Source organism: Myiozetetes cayanensis, unplaced genomic scaffold, assembly GCF_022539395.1.
Source record: "Myiozetetes cayanensis isolate MyiCay16 unplaced genomic scaffold, myiCay2020 scf19, whole genome shotgun sequence".
Lineage (NCBI taxonomy): Eukaryota > Metazoa > Chordata > Aves > Passeriformes > Tyrannidae > Myiozetetes > Myiozetetes cayanensis.
Window position 1 is genome coordinate 14394938 of NW_026087400.1, and position 18421 is coordinate 14413358.

Here is an 18421-nt window from a genome sequence, read left to right on the forward strand (position 1 = left end):
GTCTGAACTTTCCCTTTGCTCACTTCTTCAGTGATCTTAAAGTATGAACATATTTAAAGGAAATTTTAACAGAGTATGAATTCACATGATCACTGGAAGCCTTGCCTTACCAGACTACCTTTTATTCCATCCATTACATTCCAGGATGCCTGTCCTTTGCCTATCCAGGCAGACTGTAGCAGTAGTCCTCCTTATTACCACACTCAACAGAGAAAAGCACAAACAGCACTTCTTAAAGCTAGATATGGTGTCCCCTGAGCAAATGATCCAGCATTTCCTTACCCTGGATATTATCAGAGAACGCTCTCAACAATCTAAGGAGAGAACTGCTTTATGGTTTAATTTATCAGCCCCTGCCAGAAAAAACAAACATGCCTTAGGCTTTGTTTCCTGCACATCAGACATCAGGGGTCTGAAGACACTGAAACCACTTGACACTTGCTTTAGATTTCCCATATATAGCATATATCCTCTGTGCATTAGGATCGGAACAGTCCATAGTTCAGGTGTGTGTGAGAGCAGTAAAGTGCAAAGAGCACTGCAATGGATTAATAATTGCTTCTGAAGTTGGAAGCTCTCAGTCTGACTGTGGTAGGTTTAAGTCAGACTCCATCCTGCCATGCCCCACTGGCATTATGCAGCCCTTGGACAGAGAGGGATGTTGGCCTGCTGGTTCCCTGAAGGTGCCAGGAACAAGGCGGCAAACTGAGCGAACCAGAAGGCACAACTAGAAACTGTGGAGGGAGATGCTTCAAGAATTCCCAAAAAGCCATTAAGCCTAAGTTCCCCCACATTAAGATGACCCAGCTGTCCCCCTTCCCATCCTGTCCCACTTACTGCCAGTAAGCACTGCAGGGGACTCTGTGCAGTCCCCCAAGGTGAACAGCGAGCACCTGCTGTTTCTCCAGGCCAGACACAACCACAGCCTCAGCACACACACCAAAGCAACTGCCTCTGAGGAGCAGGTACAAAGCTGGAACGACACCACTTGAACAGAGTAATTTCCAGTATGTGTGAGAACACTGGCCCAGATTTTCATGCCCTGGAACCCAGTAGGATACCAGGCAGCAACTCAGATGTGTGATTAAGCACTCTGCTTAATCAATACTAGAAAAAACAGGCATCCTGATCAGAAACTCCTGATTACAGAAATTTATTTGCATGTTTTATCAATGTGACTTCACCATAAAGACAGCTAAGAAATTTATATTCATAACTCTCACCTGTAAGATGAAAAAGGAACTTTACCTTCAGTTTTTAGATACTGGAACATGCAGAAACTGTGCAGAGAGACTATGCAGTTCCCATATGCACAAGTTCTACTGCAGAACATACAGAGTTCCACCTTCAACACACACTGCTGGACTACTTCCTTCCCAGACTTTTGACTGTAGCTACATGGAAACACCAACTCTGTTGTTCAGTACTTAAGAGATGCAGGAAAGCAGCAACCAAAGGATTTGCCCATGGAGTTCAGAGCTGCAGTCAGTGCTTCCCAGCAAGAGAGACTTCCCTGGCAACCTTCCAAGCCTGTTCACTGGACCTCAACGCATTATGTAAGGCAAACTCCAAATCAAGGCAGCCATAAGCACCACATTCCAAGGGCAGGGCCAGGTTTGGCAGGAATCAGCTGTGGCACAGATGGACAGGCTTGAAGAACCTCAGCACAAGAAGCCAACTGAACAGCAGCCATTGACCCTTCAAATAAGAAAGGCTGTTGGCAACCTGAAGCCAACTGCACAGAGGGAACATGCAGAATATATGACCACAGGTGTGCCCATGTCACAGCACAGCACACACAGGTATCTCCTAACCAGCACAGACCAGCTTCCTCCTGAAAACATTCACTCTCCAGGAAAACCTCAAAGGACTTGGAAAATCTGGTCATGGGCTTAAGTTACGGCTTCTAGGGACACAGTGCTGGACGTTACATAGAATCCCACAATGACCTGGTTTGGAAGGGACCTTAAAGACCATCCAGTTCCAACCCCTGCCATGGGCAGGGATACCTCCCCCTGCCTCTAGGCCAGATGTACAGGCTCTCAAGCTTACCAGCTATTCCTGAGTTTCTTGCAGTCCTGCAAACAGGATTAAGCACCAGCCAGCCTTAACACAGTTAAGTTGTCAGTTCTGCTTTCAGCAGCACAGACCAAGCGATGCCTGACAGCACTACCAGCTGTGCTTCCCTCCAAGCTTCAAAGTTTCTCACAGTGCTGCACAACCCACTGCACACCGAGTCTGCCTAAAATATGCAAATCCTGACACAGAAGTGATTCACAGTCCTGAAGCATGTCACTGGCTAGACACAAAGATCACTAAGACTGAAAGCAGCCAAGTGTCACCCTTGTCCACTCTGTGCTTGCCCCACATCAGCACACAGTGCTCAAAGTGAGTGTAAAGAGCACAGGCAGACCTTGGCTCACTCAGGTACTTTCCTTCTGCTGAGGGGTTAGAGAAGCATGGACAAGACCAAGCAAATTCATTTCTCTCCAAACCAGCAGGAATGACTCTGTTGCCTTTTGCCACTCTCCGACCAGAAGTTATGAAGAAATAAAGAGACATGGAAAAAAACCCCAAAGTCCTACTCTGTAATTCTGAAGCATGGCAGCTTAGCCAGGTGAGAGCCTAAGGCTTCCAGACATTAAGTAACTTCACCTTTAGTCATCTGCTTAAGAGCACTTGCAAGCTCTGCAGCATCTCTTCTCTACACGTGTGCTTTGAGCACAAATCTGTATTTGTCAACCTCCATCTCTGGGTGAAGCTTGCAGGAGCTGTTGTCTGTACACAGGCACACACAGCCCTGGCTGCAACAGGATCAGGCAGCTCTGGTTTCACAGCGCTTATCAGAGATCACACACAACAACAACGACGTGATTTTCTCTCCAGGTCCTGGCTTGTAGCAGGCAATCTGCTGACTTACAATCTGAACAAGCACTCAGTGTCACAACCCTGAACCAGCTCCTGCTGCAAGAATGCCCGAAACTTCAGTGCTGGAAAAATGTCCAGACAGATTTGTAGCAATTTTCAAATTATCTTTCTGGCAGGAATGCCACTTCCCTCTCAAATATATTTTGCCGAATTATTCTACAGAAGTTTTCAGTGTCCACTCACTCTTCCCTTTAAGTCTGGACACTCCACACCATCCTAGGTGGATAGGTGACCACCTTCTACAAAGATAGCTTTTAAAACTTGCTTGAATGACAGGACTGAATTTCAGAGAACTCATCAGACCACCACATTAATTTGCAGAATATTAAGTTTTATGTTTCTGTTCCAATCCTCAAATACTCACCCTACCTTGCTTAGCACCTCAGCTTTTCCTTCTTTTCCTTTTCCAGAGGCCAGCTGAGCCCACCTGAGGGGTTCAAGAAACCTGCAGGTACTGAGGGAAGGGGTTTGGCAGAGGGGAAGAGAACATCACATGGTTAAAACACCTGCACTGCAATCTAAGGTGGTCAGTGCAAGTAAGAGGCCGCAGACCAGGAGGCAGGAAAGCTGGTGCACTGGAACTCGCACAGCTGTGGCAGAGGACAGGGTCTCTGCCTCTCCTAATCTCCTGCTCTCCAAAGCAGCACAACACTGACCTCATTTTCCTTTGGTTTTGTAGCAGCAACCATGGAAAAACAACACCCAGTGATGTGCCACTCAGAGCTCCTCCATCCAGCCCATTCCAGAGCTGGGTAATCCCACTTCTCACCTGCACAAGCAACAGGGAAAGAAGAAGAGCCTCCAGGCTCCCCCACACAAGACCATTAATTCAGTCAGGTTCTTGCCATTTTTGAAAGACAGGTACAGAAGCAGCGTACACAGCACCTGCTGACAGACTCGCAGGATACCTGCATTATCCAGAGTCCAGCAGTGGGCAGGGTACAGTGCTCAGGTTATCTGATGGCATTGCCAAAAGTCATCACTGGCCTAAGAACAGAACCACTGAGGCCATTCTGATCACAGATTCATCCACGGAATTCTTCCCAGTTAACCTCTTAGGGCACAACTTCGGGAGATAAGGAACTCCAAGGAGTCTTATCCTGAAAGAATAAACCACTTCACAGCAACTTGCTCATGTATTTAAGGAATTTGATGGGGCTAACTGTTTAGACAAGCACATGACTAAGGACAGAACCAGTTTCCTTCCAGGAAGCAATCTATTCATAGCCTTTAATGGAAACCTCTGAATACTTGGGAATTAGTTGTTTTGGTGTATTAAGGGAAACTTCATCTTCCCCCTTCCCATAGATGAGGTAGTTTTCTACACACACACTGAAAATGGAAAACATGCTAAAATACAGCTGTGCACAGTTTGGAGATGAGCTTTTAGCTGCTCTGCTGAACAGCAGATGTCTGCCCACTGCAGCTGTAGATGATATCAGTCTCAGACCTTCACACACTCATTTTCTCCTCTACAGTAACCAGTGCTGGAAGTCAGAGTCCAGTAGCCTTGGAATGGGCTGTTCAACAGACCTCGTGGCCACCAGGACAGACGAGACCAGGGACAGGAGAGAATGAAAACAATTCCTATTCTCCATGGTCTTAAACTAATATTGGTTAAAAAGCAGGTTTTAGCTGCTGTTGGCTAAAGATACTATTTTAAGAACAGAAGTACTAAAAATTCAAATGATTCAAATGCAGCTGGCCTTTCAGTCACATTTCCCCCTTAACAGAACACATATCAAGCATTCCAAAGAAACAGACAAGGTGAAAAGAAATGTTGTCTTCATGCTATGAACTGTTCTACCCTTTCATCTTGAAGACCTGCAGTTCAGAAGACAAATTCCCCAAAAAATAAAGTCTTGCCAGCAGAACTGCTGGAAAACAGTTTTGATCCTTTCAGGAAAACATCCAAAAATTTTTCTCACACTGAAAAAGTCAGCTTGTTTCAGCCCACACATTACATGAAGTTTTGTCCTTTTTGTCTAAATACAAGGTTGCTTGAAACAGAGACAAGAGAGATGACGTACTGCTGTGCTTGCCAAGCAAGTGACAGCCCTGAAATGGTAACTCAGAGCAGTCCAGGCCAAGCTGTGCAGGTGCCCTGCATGGGGTCCCTGCTGAGCAAAGTGGAACAGCCAGCACTGTGAGGGTACCCCAGTCTCACCCAGAGACACCACACACAGGGGGGAAATCTGCACGTCCCTTCCCTAACATCAAATATTACAAACAGAATAGTTACAGATAACATGCTTCTGTGACAGGTATGACCAAGCCCCTTGGCAAAAAAATGACAAGTAACTGGAGAACATTACCTGCTTGCTCAGTCAGGCACTGACACTATCTTGCCTCTCATTAATCAGGAGGAGGTTAGTTAATATTTGAGTAGGCTGTTACAGCTCAAGACAGAGGATCACTGTGCCATGCTCTCAACCAGATACCTTACAAAAAAATAGATAAAGCTGAAGACAAATGCATGGAAAAGACACAGAGCTGAACACAACACACCCTCATAGTCCTTTGGTGACAAGTCATGGCATTTCAGCAAATAGGAAGTTTCCACCATTTTGGCAAGGAGCAGAATTAAGCCATGAAATAAACACAATTCTCTGCTACATCACCATCTCCACTGAGCTCACACAAAGAGTGGTGGTTCTCAGCAGCCCAGCTAATCCCACTGGGTTTAGCTTAAGTATTCCCACAGTGCAAACAGCTGACTCAGAAGAGTTGGAAAGGCAAGAGACCCCCCAAAGTTCTTCCAAGTGTCACCCTGGTGATTCATCAGCTTTTCTAACTGATGTCAGAGCTGGCAAATCCACATCACTGTACCTGTTCCCCAGCCCAGGCAGCACCAAGCCCAGCACCGTGCCCAGAATGTGATCCAGTGGGTACCTGGGTTTTTAGCACCACAAGTGTTTGCCAGCAGTGCTCAAGTGCAGCAGCAAAGCAATCACTGGAGATCTGGGACTTCCCTCCATTTATTTATGTAAGTGAGCTCAACAACACACATGGTGATGAAGACAGTTTTAAGAAGGTGGGTATACTACATCTTTTCTGTCATCAGTAGTGGAGTAACAGCCTTAAAATCACAGCTGTAATTCAGGCTCATTAAAAAAGCTTCAAATCTTCCCTGAAACTTATTGAACTGCTCTGTTTGCTGCTCCCAGCTATTGATTACTGGGGTGGGTGGGGTGAGGGGGAGTATGAACTGCCTCCCAGCCACTTTTCAGTGATACCACAGCTTGTGACATCACGACTGTCTCCATGGCAGCACAGCAACACAACTGAATTGAAACAGGAGGAGGCCAATTAGAACAGGAAAGCTCTTTTGTAGTTGGAACTACAGTAATTAACAGAAATAAGAGAAGCTGTTAATGAAAGGATATCGTTCCAACAATAAAAACCTTGTTTTTAACTTGCCAGGTGAACCCAAAACCCCCAAACCAGGGCTAAGTACAAAAGTCCTTCTAGACTGGAAACCCCATGATATCATTAGCTGCATATCCAGCTCCACAGAATGCTGGGCACAGCCTGGGTCTGTGATTTTTCATCTCCCCTAACATCAAGTTCTCTCCACTGGAGCCTGCTCAGCACATCATGCTCAAGAAAAAGCCCCAAACTGAAGTGCCCTTCAGCCTGCTACAATTAGTAGACACACCTGTGTGTGGGGGCACACACAAGAAAACAACCCCAGGCCACCAATCCACAGTGACTCACACCAGCTAAGTCTCCACCTTCAAAGATGAAGCATACTCAGGGTTTGGAATAGATGATAGGAAAAAAATCTGGACCCTCTAAGTACGTGCATTGTTTTGTTTTCAACCTCCAAATCAGAGACAAACAGGAGCAATCTCAGCTTGTGTCAGTTAAGCTGTGACTGCAGTTGGGGGCACATTAAGCCAAATGTGACTCTGACTGATCTCCACTCTCCATCCTATGGTGCACGTTAATCAGGAAGCTCTTGCTGCAATGCCAGAGATAAGGCAGCTGCTCTATTACTCCAGAGTGGCCAGGAACAACACACAGCTCGTACAAATTCCCCAGGGAGAGCCCGCACCGTCAGGAGTGTACCACAGTCAGGCTCTTAGCCTTGGCACCTCCACCAGATTCAACCAATAAAGACCAGCTACACTCTGTACATTTATCACATTTTTCTTTTCTCAAGCAAGCCTAAAAGCTGCAGCAGGCCAGGAACAAGCTGAGTGTAAACTTTCCTAGAAAACAAGCTTGAAGGTGTAAGGCACAGCACAAAGTCAGGGCACCTGCAACGAGGAGAGCTGTACCAACACAGGAGCTCAAGCACAGTGACCCAGCACATGCTCTGGCTGGAGATGAAACCTTCAGGGGTAGTAACACTGCTTCCCACAGCCCCTGTGAGCAGAACTGCTGTGGTCTTCTCCTGCAACTCCACGGCAAAGTGAGGCCTTCACTGCTGGCAGGGGAGACAGAGCACACAGGTCCCTAGCACTGGCACACTCATGGCATGTGGAGGCTGGGCAGCAATCTGGTTAACAGCTGCTCTGTGATGAGAGGCACAGCTGGCTAAAACTGAGTCACCTTAAAAAAATGCTGAAAAGCATCACACCATAAGAATTAGGATAAAAGATTTAACTGGTATCTTCACAAGTGCAGAGGAAGCATTTCTCAGTCATAATTCACTCCAGTGAGTCTTTGTACACAACACTTCCAGCTCCTACATCTCAGTCAAGTGCAGTTATTTCACACAGAGGTAGAACTTGAGGTAAGGCATTAACAGTGACTGGGGTTCCTGCTGGGATTCACTGTACCATTAAAAACAAGGCATCTTCTGGCACACAGCTGAGAAATGGGACAACAGGGCTTCCTTCAGCCTCTGTCACCAGTGAAAACAGTTGGTTCAGACAGCAGACACACCTTCCTGCACACACAGCTTCTGCCAGGCAGCAGCCCAGTGGTTCCAGCTTTCACAGGCTGGAGTTCAACTCCTCAAAAGGCTATAGGTCATTTTTTAGTTCATTCTGGCCTCAGTGTTCCTGGTTTACCAGCTCATTCACCCAGAACTGTAATTACATGAACCTGCTGCCTGAACACACCATCACCCACAACCAGGGGTGTTTGCTAACAGAGTAAGAACTAGAACAGAGCAGAAAATATGATTTTCTGTATGAACCAGGCCTTACTGCAGTAGAAAAAGGCATTAGCTACAGAAAGGAAAGAGATCAGGCAGAGGCAGAAATAACCAGCTTCTAAAGTTATTTTTAGAGCTGCCTCCACCAACACCAAAGATATTCAGAGCTGTTGGAAAAAAGTAAATTAAAGGTAAGCACACAAATAGTGCCAGAAGAAAGCAGACAGTGCTTCAAAGTTACTGCTGCCACCAGTGCAGCAGCTGTGACAGCTGGCCCAGTTCTGTCCTTTGATTTGGGACAGCATCATCATCCTGGGTTCTGCTTTGCTGTGTCAGGGAGCTCAGGAGAGCTGTGCCACGTGTGCTGGGACACAGCAGGACAGTGTCACCTGGGCAGTCACTGCTGTGGCACAGGCTGAGTACAGCCTGGACAGGGGAAAGGACAGGTAACACTTCCATTCCCTTGGTACAAGGGGCTGTTATCACACAATCAGTTAGGTTGGAAAGGCCTCTGAGTTCGAGTCCAACCTGTGACCCAACACCACCCTGTCAACCAAATCATGGCAGTCCAGTCTTTCCTTAAACACTTCCAGAGACTGTGACTCCGCCATCTCCCTGGGCAGGCAATCCCAACGTCTAATCACCCTTTCCGTGAAGAGATTCCTCCTGGTGTCCAGCCTAAACCTCCCCTGGCACACACCTTGAGGCCGTTTCCTCTCATCCTGTCCCTTGTTCCCTGGGAGCAGAGCCCGACGCCTCCTCCCTCCTCCCTCCCGGGGAGTTGTACAGAGCCAGGTCCCCTCTGAGCCTCCTTTTCTCCAGCCGAGCCTCCGCAGCTCCCTCAGCTGCTCCTCATCAGACTTGAGCTCCATCCCGTCCGCCAGCTCCTTCCCCTCCCTGGGCGGCCGGGAGTGCTGGGCACTGTCCCCGCACTCTGACAGGCACAGGGCGCTCTCTCCGAGCACGACCCGGAGCTGGCCCGGCACGGCTCGGCCCGGGCACCTCCCGGGGGCGGCCCGGACCGCGCTCACCTCGCCCTACGGCCCTGCTGCAAAGCGCGGCGGCCGCAAAGCGCGCCCGGGGCCGGGCCGGGGCCGCCGCCCTCCCCCGAGGGACCCGCCCGGGGCAGGGCAGTGCCCGTCCTGTTCGTGCGGTCGTGGGAAAGCCACTGCACACAACCACTGGGCATCGCCCAGCTCCAGCCCACGGTTCCCGAGGTCCAACAGAATCGTTAAGGTTCGAAAAGACCTCCAAAATCATCCAGTTCAGCCTGGGACTGAACACACCACCTTGTCAACGGGACCAGCACGCTGAGTGCAACATCGTCTTTGCTTAAACGCCTCCAAGGGTGGCGACTCCACCACTTCCCTGGGCAGCCCCTTCCAGTGTCCAGTTCCCCTTTCTGTGAAGAAATTCCTCCTAGTGTCCAACCTAAACTGCTGCTGGCAGAGCTTAACTATATCCTCTTGTCCTGTTGCTCGCCTCCTGGGAGAACAGGCCAGTCCTTGGCCCCCACCCCACTGCCCTGAGGATGCTCTGCCTCCCTTTTATCTCCTAACCCTGCAGATTTCTTCAGTCCTGATGTCAGCCTGGTTCCACAAAAGCACGGCAAACAGGAACTGAAGCACCACACACATGAACAGCCAGAAGCAGGGATCCATCCCAGCTGGTGCCTGCACAGGGACCCAGTGGGTCAGGCGGAACACGGGACTATCAGACCAGAACGTTCACCGAACTCACACAGCTGTGCACGGCTGACAGGGAACAGCACTCAAAACAGCAGCCACAAGCAAGGTGACTACTGACACATCTCCATCCAAGCCTTTTGTTTCCCTTCCCCAAAGCTCTGATTCCCCCCAGTCAGCCTGAGTTAGTGTTTGACTTGAGCAAGACCAACTCCTGTGAGAGAGCAGGGATCTAAGGGCTGCTCTGGCAGCCTCCCCTTAGCAACCTGGGGCACTCTGCAGGCACTCATCTCCAGCAAGGACCTTAACAGAGCAGCGATAAAGGCTAATGTGTGGGTAACAGTGCTGTTAGCAGCAATGCCTCCAGGACGGCTGGCGAGATTGTAGGGTGACAGTGAGACACAGACGTGGAGCCTGGTGCCAAGCACAAAGGCCAACAGCAGCAGTGCCTTGGCCAAGGCAACAGGTTGTCGGTGAACAGAGCTCTGCTTCCCCTCTGCTCAAGGCCTGGCTCTTGGCACTCTGCAAACTTAAGGGTCACTGAAACTCAATACTTTGGAAATAAAGTAGCTACTTTGTTCAGGACCAGAGCTACAGAGGTGCAAGCAGTGTCCAACACCCTTTTACTTCCAAGAGAGCAGCTTTTCAGGCACTGGGAAGAGTTCTCCAGCTCTGTTCGACCAGTACTCATCTCCTCAAATCTACCTGGAAAGTTCCAGTCCACACCGTACAAGCTGGGCATTACAGCAGCCCTGCACTGCCAGGGAGCTTACTTTGCTCTGAGCAGCAGTGCTAAGAGGCCAGAATTCCCAGCCCAGGGCCCACTGCTGTAGTGGCAGGTCAGACAAGACACACTGGCAGCTGTTCAACAGAGCACACCAAAACCCAGGAGAGTCCCTGGACAGAAATGTTGTGACTTGGGACCCTGTGTTTGGGCCAAGCTGAGAAATTAAAAAGCCTCAAGGTTCAAACAAGGAAAAAGAGGCTTCCCAGCAAAACAGCTACTCAAGTGACCTCACAGCTCTGCAATAAAGTGCTGGTTCCCGAGCTGTCCCACACACGCTGCTCTCCCCAGGAGCAGCACTGACCAGTCTGGCAGCCAAGCAGGCAGGACACAGCAAAACAGCGGCCTTCAGGAGATGGTCCAGGGACTCCCTTGGGGACAGTTCCACAGCACATTTTGGGACACTTTCTCTAGCTTCAGACTCAAATTGTTGTCCTACATGTAGGGCCTAAGAGGGATATAACATCCATGCTTTAATGTCCCAATTTTAACACATTTGTAGATATGCCCACTCTGGGAAAGGAGTTTAGGCTTGGAGTTCCCTCCTGAACACAGCAAATACCTGGCTGGGCTCTGTTCAGTAAGATCTCAACCACTCCCAGAAAAAAACAAAACAAAACAAAAAACCAAAAAACCAAGACAAATAACACTTAGAAGTTTGACTCATGACAAAAACTTGCAATAAGAATTCGCTTTTATCAACTCTGAAATACTTTTCAGCTTTCATCAAACATTACTTTCCACTATGACAGTGCATCAGTAAAAAGGCCTAAGCAACTTCTGATCTTCACTTTAATTCCAGCTCTGACAGACCTGCACCACAGGTAAGATTTTACCTTTGAAATATTCACCACTCTGAAACATTCACCACTCAAGTTTCTCAGTCGACTTCAAACTGGAGAGACAAAACAGCAGCTTAAGCTTTGATCTCTTAGAATGAGGTTCAGAAAAGATCACTGCAGTGAAACCTGGATGTCTTAATGAAGAGCACCAAACAGGATACATAAGATTAATTGTCAACACATCCTTGATGCGAATACTAGTACTAAGGTTTAAAGTTTATGCACCTTCACAGTGTTGACAGCAGACTAGTGCTTACCTCACTGGTTCTAGTGGAAATCACAAATGCTGTTGCAATGATGCCTTTCGGATTTATAAACCAGACTCTGGCAGGGCAGAAGTGAAGCACAGGGCTGAGAACCAGGTCAGGACTTCAGCCATGGGGCTGCTGTTCCTCTTGCCCCCAGCTTCTCCAGGGGACAGGTTGACTTACTGCACCCATCTGCACTAAACACAATTAATTAATTCTGCAAGACAAATTGAAGCAGACAGAATTTCCACTCTCCTAAAACAAGCCCATGTGCAAATCCCCAAAAAACTTCCACTTGTTTAAAGGCAGCTTATGTCAAACCCTGGTATTCTGTACCCCACTTCCTCTCTCTGGGTGGCAGGCTGGCATGGAGACTAGGAGAGAAAGGAAGGATAAACTCAATCTTTCACGAACTGTTCTGGAGAGAGCCAGATGAGAATTCACCATTCTCATCTCCAAGTGCAACTACAGCCCTCACAGAACTTTATCCGACAGCCTGAATTCTAATCGCCTTTCCCAGTGAACAGCAATCATACTTAGCATTGCTCCCCTCCCTTTTAAATCTGCGCTGATGGGAAACACACTGACAACTTTTCACTGCAGAAATTAAAGTGGATTTTTCTTGAACAAGGCCACCCGCCTGCACAGCCTTAATCCTTCCAGCTCACATATGTCCCTGTAACTTGCACTGCTCTGAATCCAATTATGCCTCCTCAATCCATTAAAAAAATATTTGAGGCTGTTGTGCAGGTTGCACAGAGCAAGAGTATCAGCTAAAGAGGTACAAGCAAGCCCTGCTTGATGCCTTCCCTCTGCAGGTATGCATGGTGTGTGTTATTAGAAAAATTAAATGTCACGGAATGACTTTCACAGTGTCCAGTGAATTAGTTCCAAACTACAAAAGTCTGGGCTTAGACAACAAGAAAATCCATGTGGGAGAGAAGACTTGACACGCAGTTATTTGTAACTGCCTGGCACTTATCAGTTATCCATTACAAGCTTTTACAGCTCTCCTGCTCTGGCAGCACGCGCAGGTAGGAACAAGCTCACGAGCAGCTGGTCTCCCATGCTTTGGACTGGAAGAGCAGAATAACCCTGAGTGAAGTCGTCAGAAGTGTCCCCTAATCTAAACTGCACACACAGATCAAGCTCCAGAGTATCCAAGGACTCACTCGCGCACAGCTGTGAGCGAAACACAAGCTGACAGGATGTGCTGGGACACTGGCTATGATTCCACACATACCTGTTGGTCTCCCAGTGCTCCCATTCTTTATCCCATTCTCCAGGCAGACAATCCACACATCACAGAAATCAAGTTCTTCCATTACCACCTTTGCTGACCAGGGTCACAGGATCTCCTTGTCCTTTCCCAGTTGGCAGAGTGCCCAGCAGTTACTCCCAGCACTTCCAGGGTCACACTACAGATCGCAGCGTCCTCAGCTATACCACAAATTTACACTGCCACTACAGAAGTGGGACAGAATTAGGAAGCTGGATGCAAGAATAGCAGATGGCACTTAAGCACTTGCACCTTACAGATGAATTTTTAGGTTTTCCATGACTGCAACATATCAAACATATTCTGCATGTAACCCTCTTCCAAATACCAAGGTACACCTACACCAATACTTTATCTGAAAGCAAGCAGATCATTAGATTTGATCACTGGTTAAATTTACTTTTCTCCACATGTTCAAGAACATATAACTTCATAGCACCAAATTCCTGTTGAAGAGGAATTACCAGCAAAGTAAATTGGACCCTCTGGAGTCAAGTCTGCCAATTTACGCGACTTGGCAATCTGGCTTGTTAACATCCCACATGATTGGAATTTATTTTAGGATCCAATGCCACATGCTGAGGGGTTTTTTTTCCCTTTTCTTTCTTTCCTTCTCCAAATGACAAGCTAAAGCCCAGGATTCAGAGGTCCTAATCCCATTCCTGTCTCTAAAACACACCCTGGGGTCAAGGTTCTTTGCAGAATAAGTAATATAAGTCCTATCAACAGCATCCTGCACATAATTCTCCTTTTTGAGCCTCTCACTGAAGACTGGAGTAGAAATTAAGAGCTACATTTACTTACTGCTCACAATCAACCCTAACATCCCCACCCTCCTGCACAGCACACCGATGCTGAGCTGCATCTGCAGTTAAATCCGGAGGGATTCAGCCTCAGCTCCTGGACAGGCCGGGCACCTCGAGGCTGGGGTGCTACACCAGGTACCTTCAACCAGGATCTGTTCGCCCAGGCTAAAAAAAGGGACTTTCCAGAGCCAGCTCTGGCCAGGAGGTGCCAGCTCCCTGCGCTGTGAAACGTCACACTTCAGCTTCGTGCCTCGCCCAGGCAATTCCCTTTTCTTTTTCGGAAGAATCCGAACGCCTCCCCAAAGAAGGGGCTCGTGTTCCCCGGCAAGGAACACACTTAGGGAAGCGCCGCTTCCTTCCCTCCAGCACCCAAGGTCTCCTCAAGGGCCCGAATCACTGGGCTGGGCACCCGGCCCGACCCTGCACGGACCCCGCAGGGTCGGGGACGGCGGACTCGGCGCTTCGGGGCTGGCAGAGGGGGCAGAGCCGCCCGCCCCGCGGCGCAGGCGGCATGCGGGGGAGGATGGAGTAGCCCCCGCACCCCTCCCCACCCCGGAGCCGAGCGGGGCGGCAGCGGGACCCCCCCGCGGCGGCCGCGCAGGTCCCACGGAGGGCCGGGACGCGCGTGGGAAGCGGAAGGGGCGGCGGGCCCGGCAAGCGGCGGAGCAGCAGCAGGAGCGAGGGAGGGAGAGGGCGGCACCCCCGCCCGCAGCCATGCAGGGCCCGGCCCGGCCCGGCCCCCCGCCCGCGCGGTCACTCACATTGCCTGAGGAGCTCCAGACACAAAGCCATGGGAGACACAAAGAGGGGCGGAGGGGACCGGAGAGACGCGAGGGGCGCGGGGCGGGGGCGCTCGGCCCGGCCTGGGTCCCGCGGAGGGGAGGAAGAGGAGGACGAGCCGCGGGCCGGGGCCGCTCCGGCTGCTCGTGCGGCCGCCGCCGGCGGAGGGAGGAGACGCGCGGAGCCGCCGCACTCACCGCGCCCGCCGCTCCGGCCGCGCGCCCGGGCGGGGCCGCGCATTAAACCCCGCCCCGCCCCCGCCGCGCCCGCCCCGCGCGGGTCCCCCGCCCGCCCTGCCCCGCCCCGCCCGCCCCGCGGGACCGCGCCCGGCACACGGGGGACCCACGAGGACCCACGGGGACCGCCGCACCCCCGCGTCCCGCTTCCGGCCGGGGTCCGGGGGGCGCTGGCCGCTCCCAAAGCGGCGCTGCCGCGGGGGGAGCCGAGCGGTGCTGAACAAAGCGGGCGCCGCTCCCACCCCACGCGGAAGCTTTGTCTCCTTGTCGCGGTGACATCTTCCACAGCGCGGCCCCGGCTCCACCCACGCGCGAACGTGCGTTTGGATGAAAGAGCCCCCGTGTTCTCCCCGCTCCAGCCGTTCCTGCCCCCGGCGCCGGGCGCGGGTGGGATCCGGGTGGGCGGTGGGCGTCTACCCACTCGCCACGCACCTGCTGCAGGATTGCCGAGAGGAGTCCTCTGGGGCAGAAGGAAATACATGGAAAGGAAACAAAGGGACGGGGAGGTTTTCCTTGAGGGTGTTTTCCCCTGGTACGAGAGATTTGCTGGTGGAGTTCTACCCCGATGGGCACGGGGAGGGGGAGTGGAGCCTCACTGGGCGCGGGTACTGTGCTTGGGGCTGTGCCTTGTGCCTCTCCTTGGGCTGCCTGATCAGGGCTGATGGAGGATGAGGGTGCGGAGAGGAGCGGGGCTGGCCCAGTGTGCAGAGCCACCCCGAGTTGGCACCCTGGGCACAGATGTGCTGGGTGCTGGAGCAGTGTCCAGCTTCATCCCTCCGATCCTGTTCTGAGACACACAGAACTGAGCACCCAGTTTGCCTTGACGTGGGGCTGGAGATATCTCTGCGAGACCAGAGCCACGCCCTGTAGTGTCTGACTGAGATGGGCAGCGGGTGCCTGCCAGCCCACCATGGTGTGGGCACCTGGCCCTGGGCAGGGCCCCTCGCTGTGCGGGCAGCCGTGTTGCCACGTGGCTCCTGCCAGCAGCACGTGTGCCGCCCTGGCTCCTCGCTGCTACCATCACTCCTTGGATGGTGTGATTTATTGATGACTTGCTGGGTTCCCAGCACTCGGAGAAGGGCTAGTCTGGAGCAAGGAGCAATCAAAGTGCCATGGGAAACACTGCACTGAGCTCACATGCTGAGCTGTCGCCCCCCTCGGCATTCAGAGACCGAATTGCTGCAGATTTGCTGCTTCTGCTTTTGGAAGCAGCAGCACAATGGGGCTGAAGGAGGATCTGGTCACAGCATCAGCCCTGAGCCTGGGGACCAACAGCCCAGGGCCTCTCCCCTCTGCTGCCTACAAAAGAAAACAAGGAAACTTGTTTTCAATTCAGGGGCTCCCAGGAGTGGGGAGCAGCTCAGGACTGAGAGCCCGTCATCCACATGGACTGCGAAGCCCTGAGCCAATCTGTTCCTGAAGCCTCAGGAATACCCACGTCATGGCTCAGTAGATGGAAAAGGTAATGGAAGAGCATGAAGGAGAGGAAAAGCAACGCCAAACAAGAAAAATACATACAAAGAAACCCTCATTTGCCTGTGCTGTCTGACATCCTGCAAACGCTCCAGGCTGTTTGCGTGGCCTCACTCAACCCCACCCAGCCCAATTCTCCTGGCACAGGTGTGTGTGCCTCAGCTAAGGCCATGGGTCGCTGCTGCCCCAGTGATGGCACGAGCCCTATGGCCACAGGGAGCCGCAGAGAGGGGCTGAGCAACGCACACAGCAGGGACACAAAGCAGCACCTGAGGCTGCCTGGTGTCAGGGCAGCTCTGTGCTCACTTGGCTTATGTGGATGGCCAGTGTGTGGGGGTGGCACCAGGCCCCTCGGCCTGAGGAGAGACCTCAGGTGTCTGTGTACATGGACAATTGCCCCCTACCCAGCCTCACGCATGGATTCCTGTTGCTGCCCTTCCAGAGGCCCCAAACGAGCCAAAGCACCCCTTGGTGCTTTGATTTCTCCTCTCCCATGAGGTCAGGACTACTGACTCCCTTTCCTGCTATCAAGGCTGATAAAAGCAAGCAACAAGAAGGACTTGGCTTTCTGACCATATCAGCAAAGGGAAATGCTGGCAGCTGCCTTTGTCTCTACTCCTTTGTAGATGGTCCCTGCTGGGAGAAGGCAGGCTTGGCCAAGACCTTGGAGCTACGCTTACCTCCCCTGCATCTGTTTGTGCCAGCACAGCATCATGTGTGGCTGCAGCGCCCCCCTTCCTGGGGATCTGTGTGAGTGACATTTCTGTGCGACTCAAACCCATTGCAACTGTTTTTGGGTGCCAGATATGTGCCTGCAGCAGGCAGTGAGCTTGCTGCCTTTGAAAAAGCTGAAATCTGGCAGCAAAGAGCATCAAGTATGGAAAGACAGGAATGGTTTGGGTTTGGGGGTGGAGCTGAGAGCGAGGTTGTGGCCATGGCACAGCTTCCTGGGGAAAAGGGAGTGCTGGCTGGGCACAGGGCGGTGGTGGAGTTTCCATAATAACAAGAAAAAGATCAGAGGTGAAAAATGAACTAAGAAATGCAGAGAGAAACAGCTGTCATAAATTTCTTTGTGTCTCCCCCACACACGAATACATCACAGAACATGTGTACATGCCCTTTTTTCCTTTGCACTGACAGAACACGCAACAGAAATCTTTTCCTGGTGCGCGCGCACACAAACACACACACACAGACACTGCCTCCCTCTAATCCCTCTCCTGCTTGTATGTTAGAGAAAGCTATTTCTGGAACGTGAAATCTAGGTCAAAAAGGAGAAAATCTGAAGGGAGTGATAAAAGTCCCTCCCAAAGACCATGTGGGGTCAGCATGGGCCAATGTGATTAGTGAAGGGGCTGCAGCGGAGCTTCGTCCCTTCACCCTGGACACTCATGTGCAGGCTGAGCAATGGCTCCTGGCCTGGTGTGACTTCCCTTTGCCTTCACACCACTGCTTCTTCCCCACACAGAAGAGAAGGCCATGACAGCTGAGAGAAGAGGAACAGAAATCACCTTCCTACACAGAAACCAGGTTCACTGTGCACAGAGGAGGAGGAGGAAGAGCTACACGACTTTCCCAGAAGCCACATGGCTTTCCCAGAAGCTGTGGAAACATCTCACAGTGAGACAACCCTTGGGGATTGGGCCATTACGATGCTGTGACACTGCACAGATGTGTGCAGGCACTTTATCCTCCCTCCACTAGGCATGGCCCCGCTGCCCCTGCAAGAGCATCAGTGCAAGGGGACCAGGCTGGCACCTGTTTTCTCCTGGGGCAGGGCAGGGTTCCCAACACAGCCATGGGCCTGGGAGCCAGCTCTCCAGTTTAGTGATTAAAAGGGAAACAAAAACAACACAAAGAAGACAGGAAGTAGGTGGGAGGCAGAAGGCAGCTGTTCTGTCCCAACCTTGGGAGTATCTCTCCTGGTTAGTGCTCTCATGCCCAGCCTGGGCTTGGCAAAGTTCTGGCATATGGATGGGCCAGAAGATGCATGCAGCCTTGGCCTCCCTGGAAGAGATCTGGACACAGAATAAGGAGCTGGTCACGTGGGCTTTCCGGGATCAGGCTGCTGAATCTCAGGGCAGGATGCTCTGAGCAAGGGTGGAGTTACCAGATGGCACAGGGGGGATTGGGGAAAGCTCAGGTAGGAACTGACTTGGTATGAGCTTTCCCTGCTATCTTTGCTTTGCTCATCTCTGCTTTCCTGTTTCTCCTGGATATCAAATATTCCACTCTGCATTGCAAGTAGTCCAT

At 51.2% G+C, this 18421-nt stretch overlaps 1 protein-coding gene across 11 annotated transcripts in view; it reads right to left on the reverse strand.

Moving 5' to 3' along the window:
- DLGAP4 (DLG associated protein 4) overlaps positions 1 to 18421 on the reverse strand; it is a 150633-nt gene that overhangs the window by 26671 nt on the left and 105541 nt on the right. Inside the window, exon 1 of one of the 11 annotated variants that reach the window (XM_050313511.1) lies at positions 14657 to 14701. The exons of 9 other annotated variants lie outside the window; for them this stretch is intronic. In XM_050313511.1, the coding sequence (XP_050169468.1) occupies positions 14657 to 14699 (43 nt within the window). In that variant the 5' untranslated portion in view covers positions 14700 to 14701. One more of the 11 variants, XM_050313512.1, reaches the window with a different exon arrangement.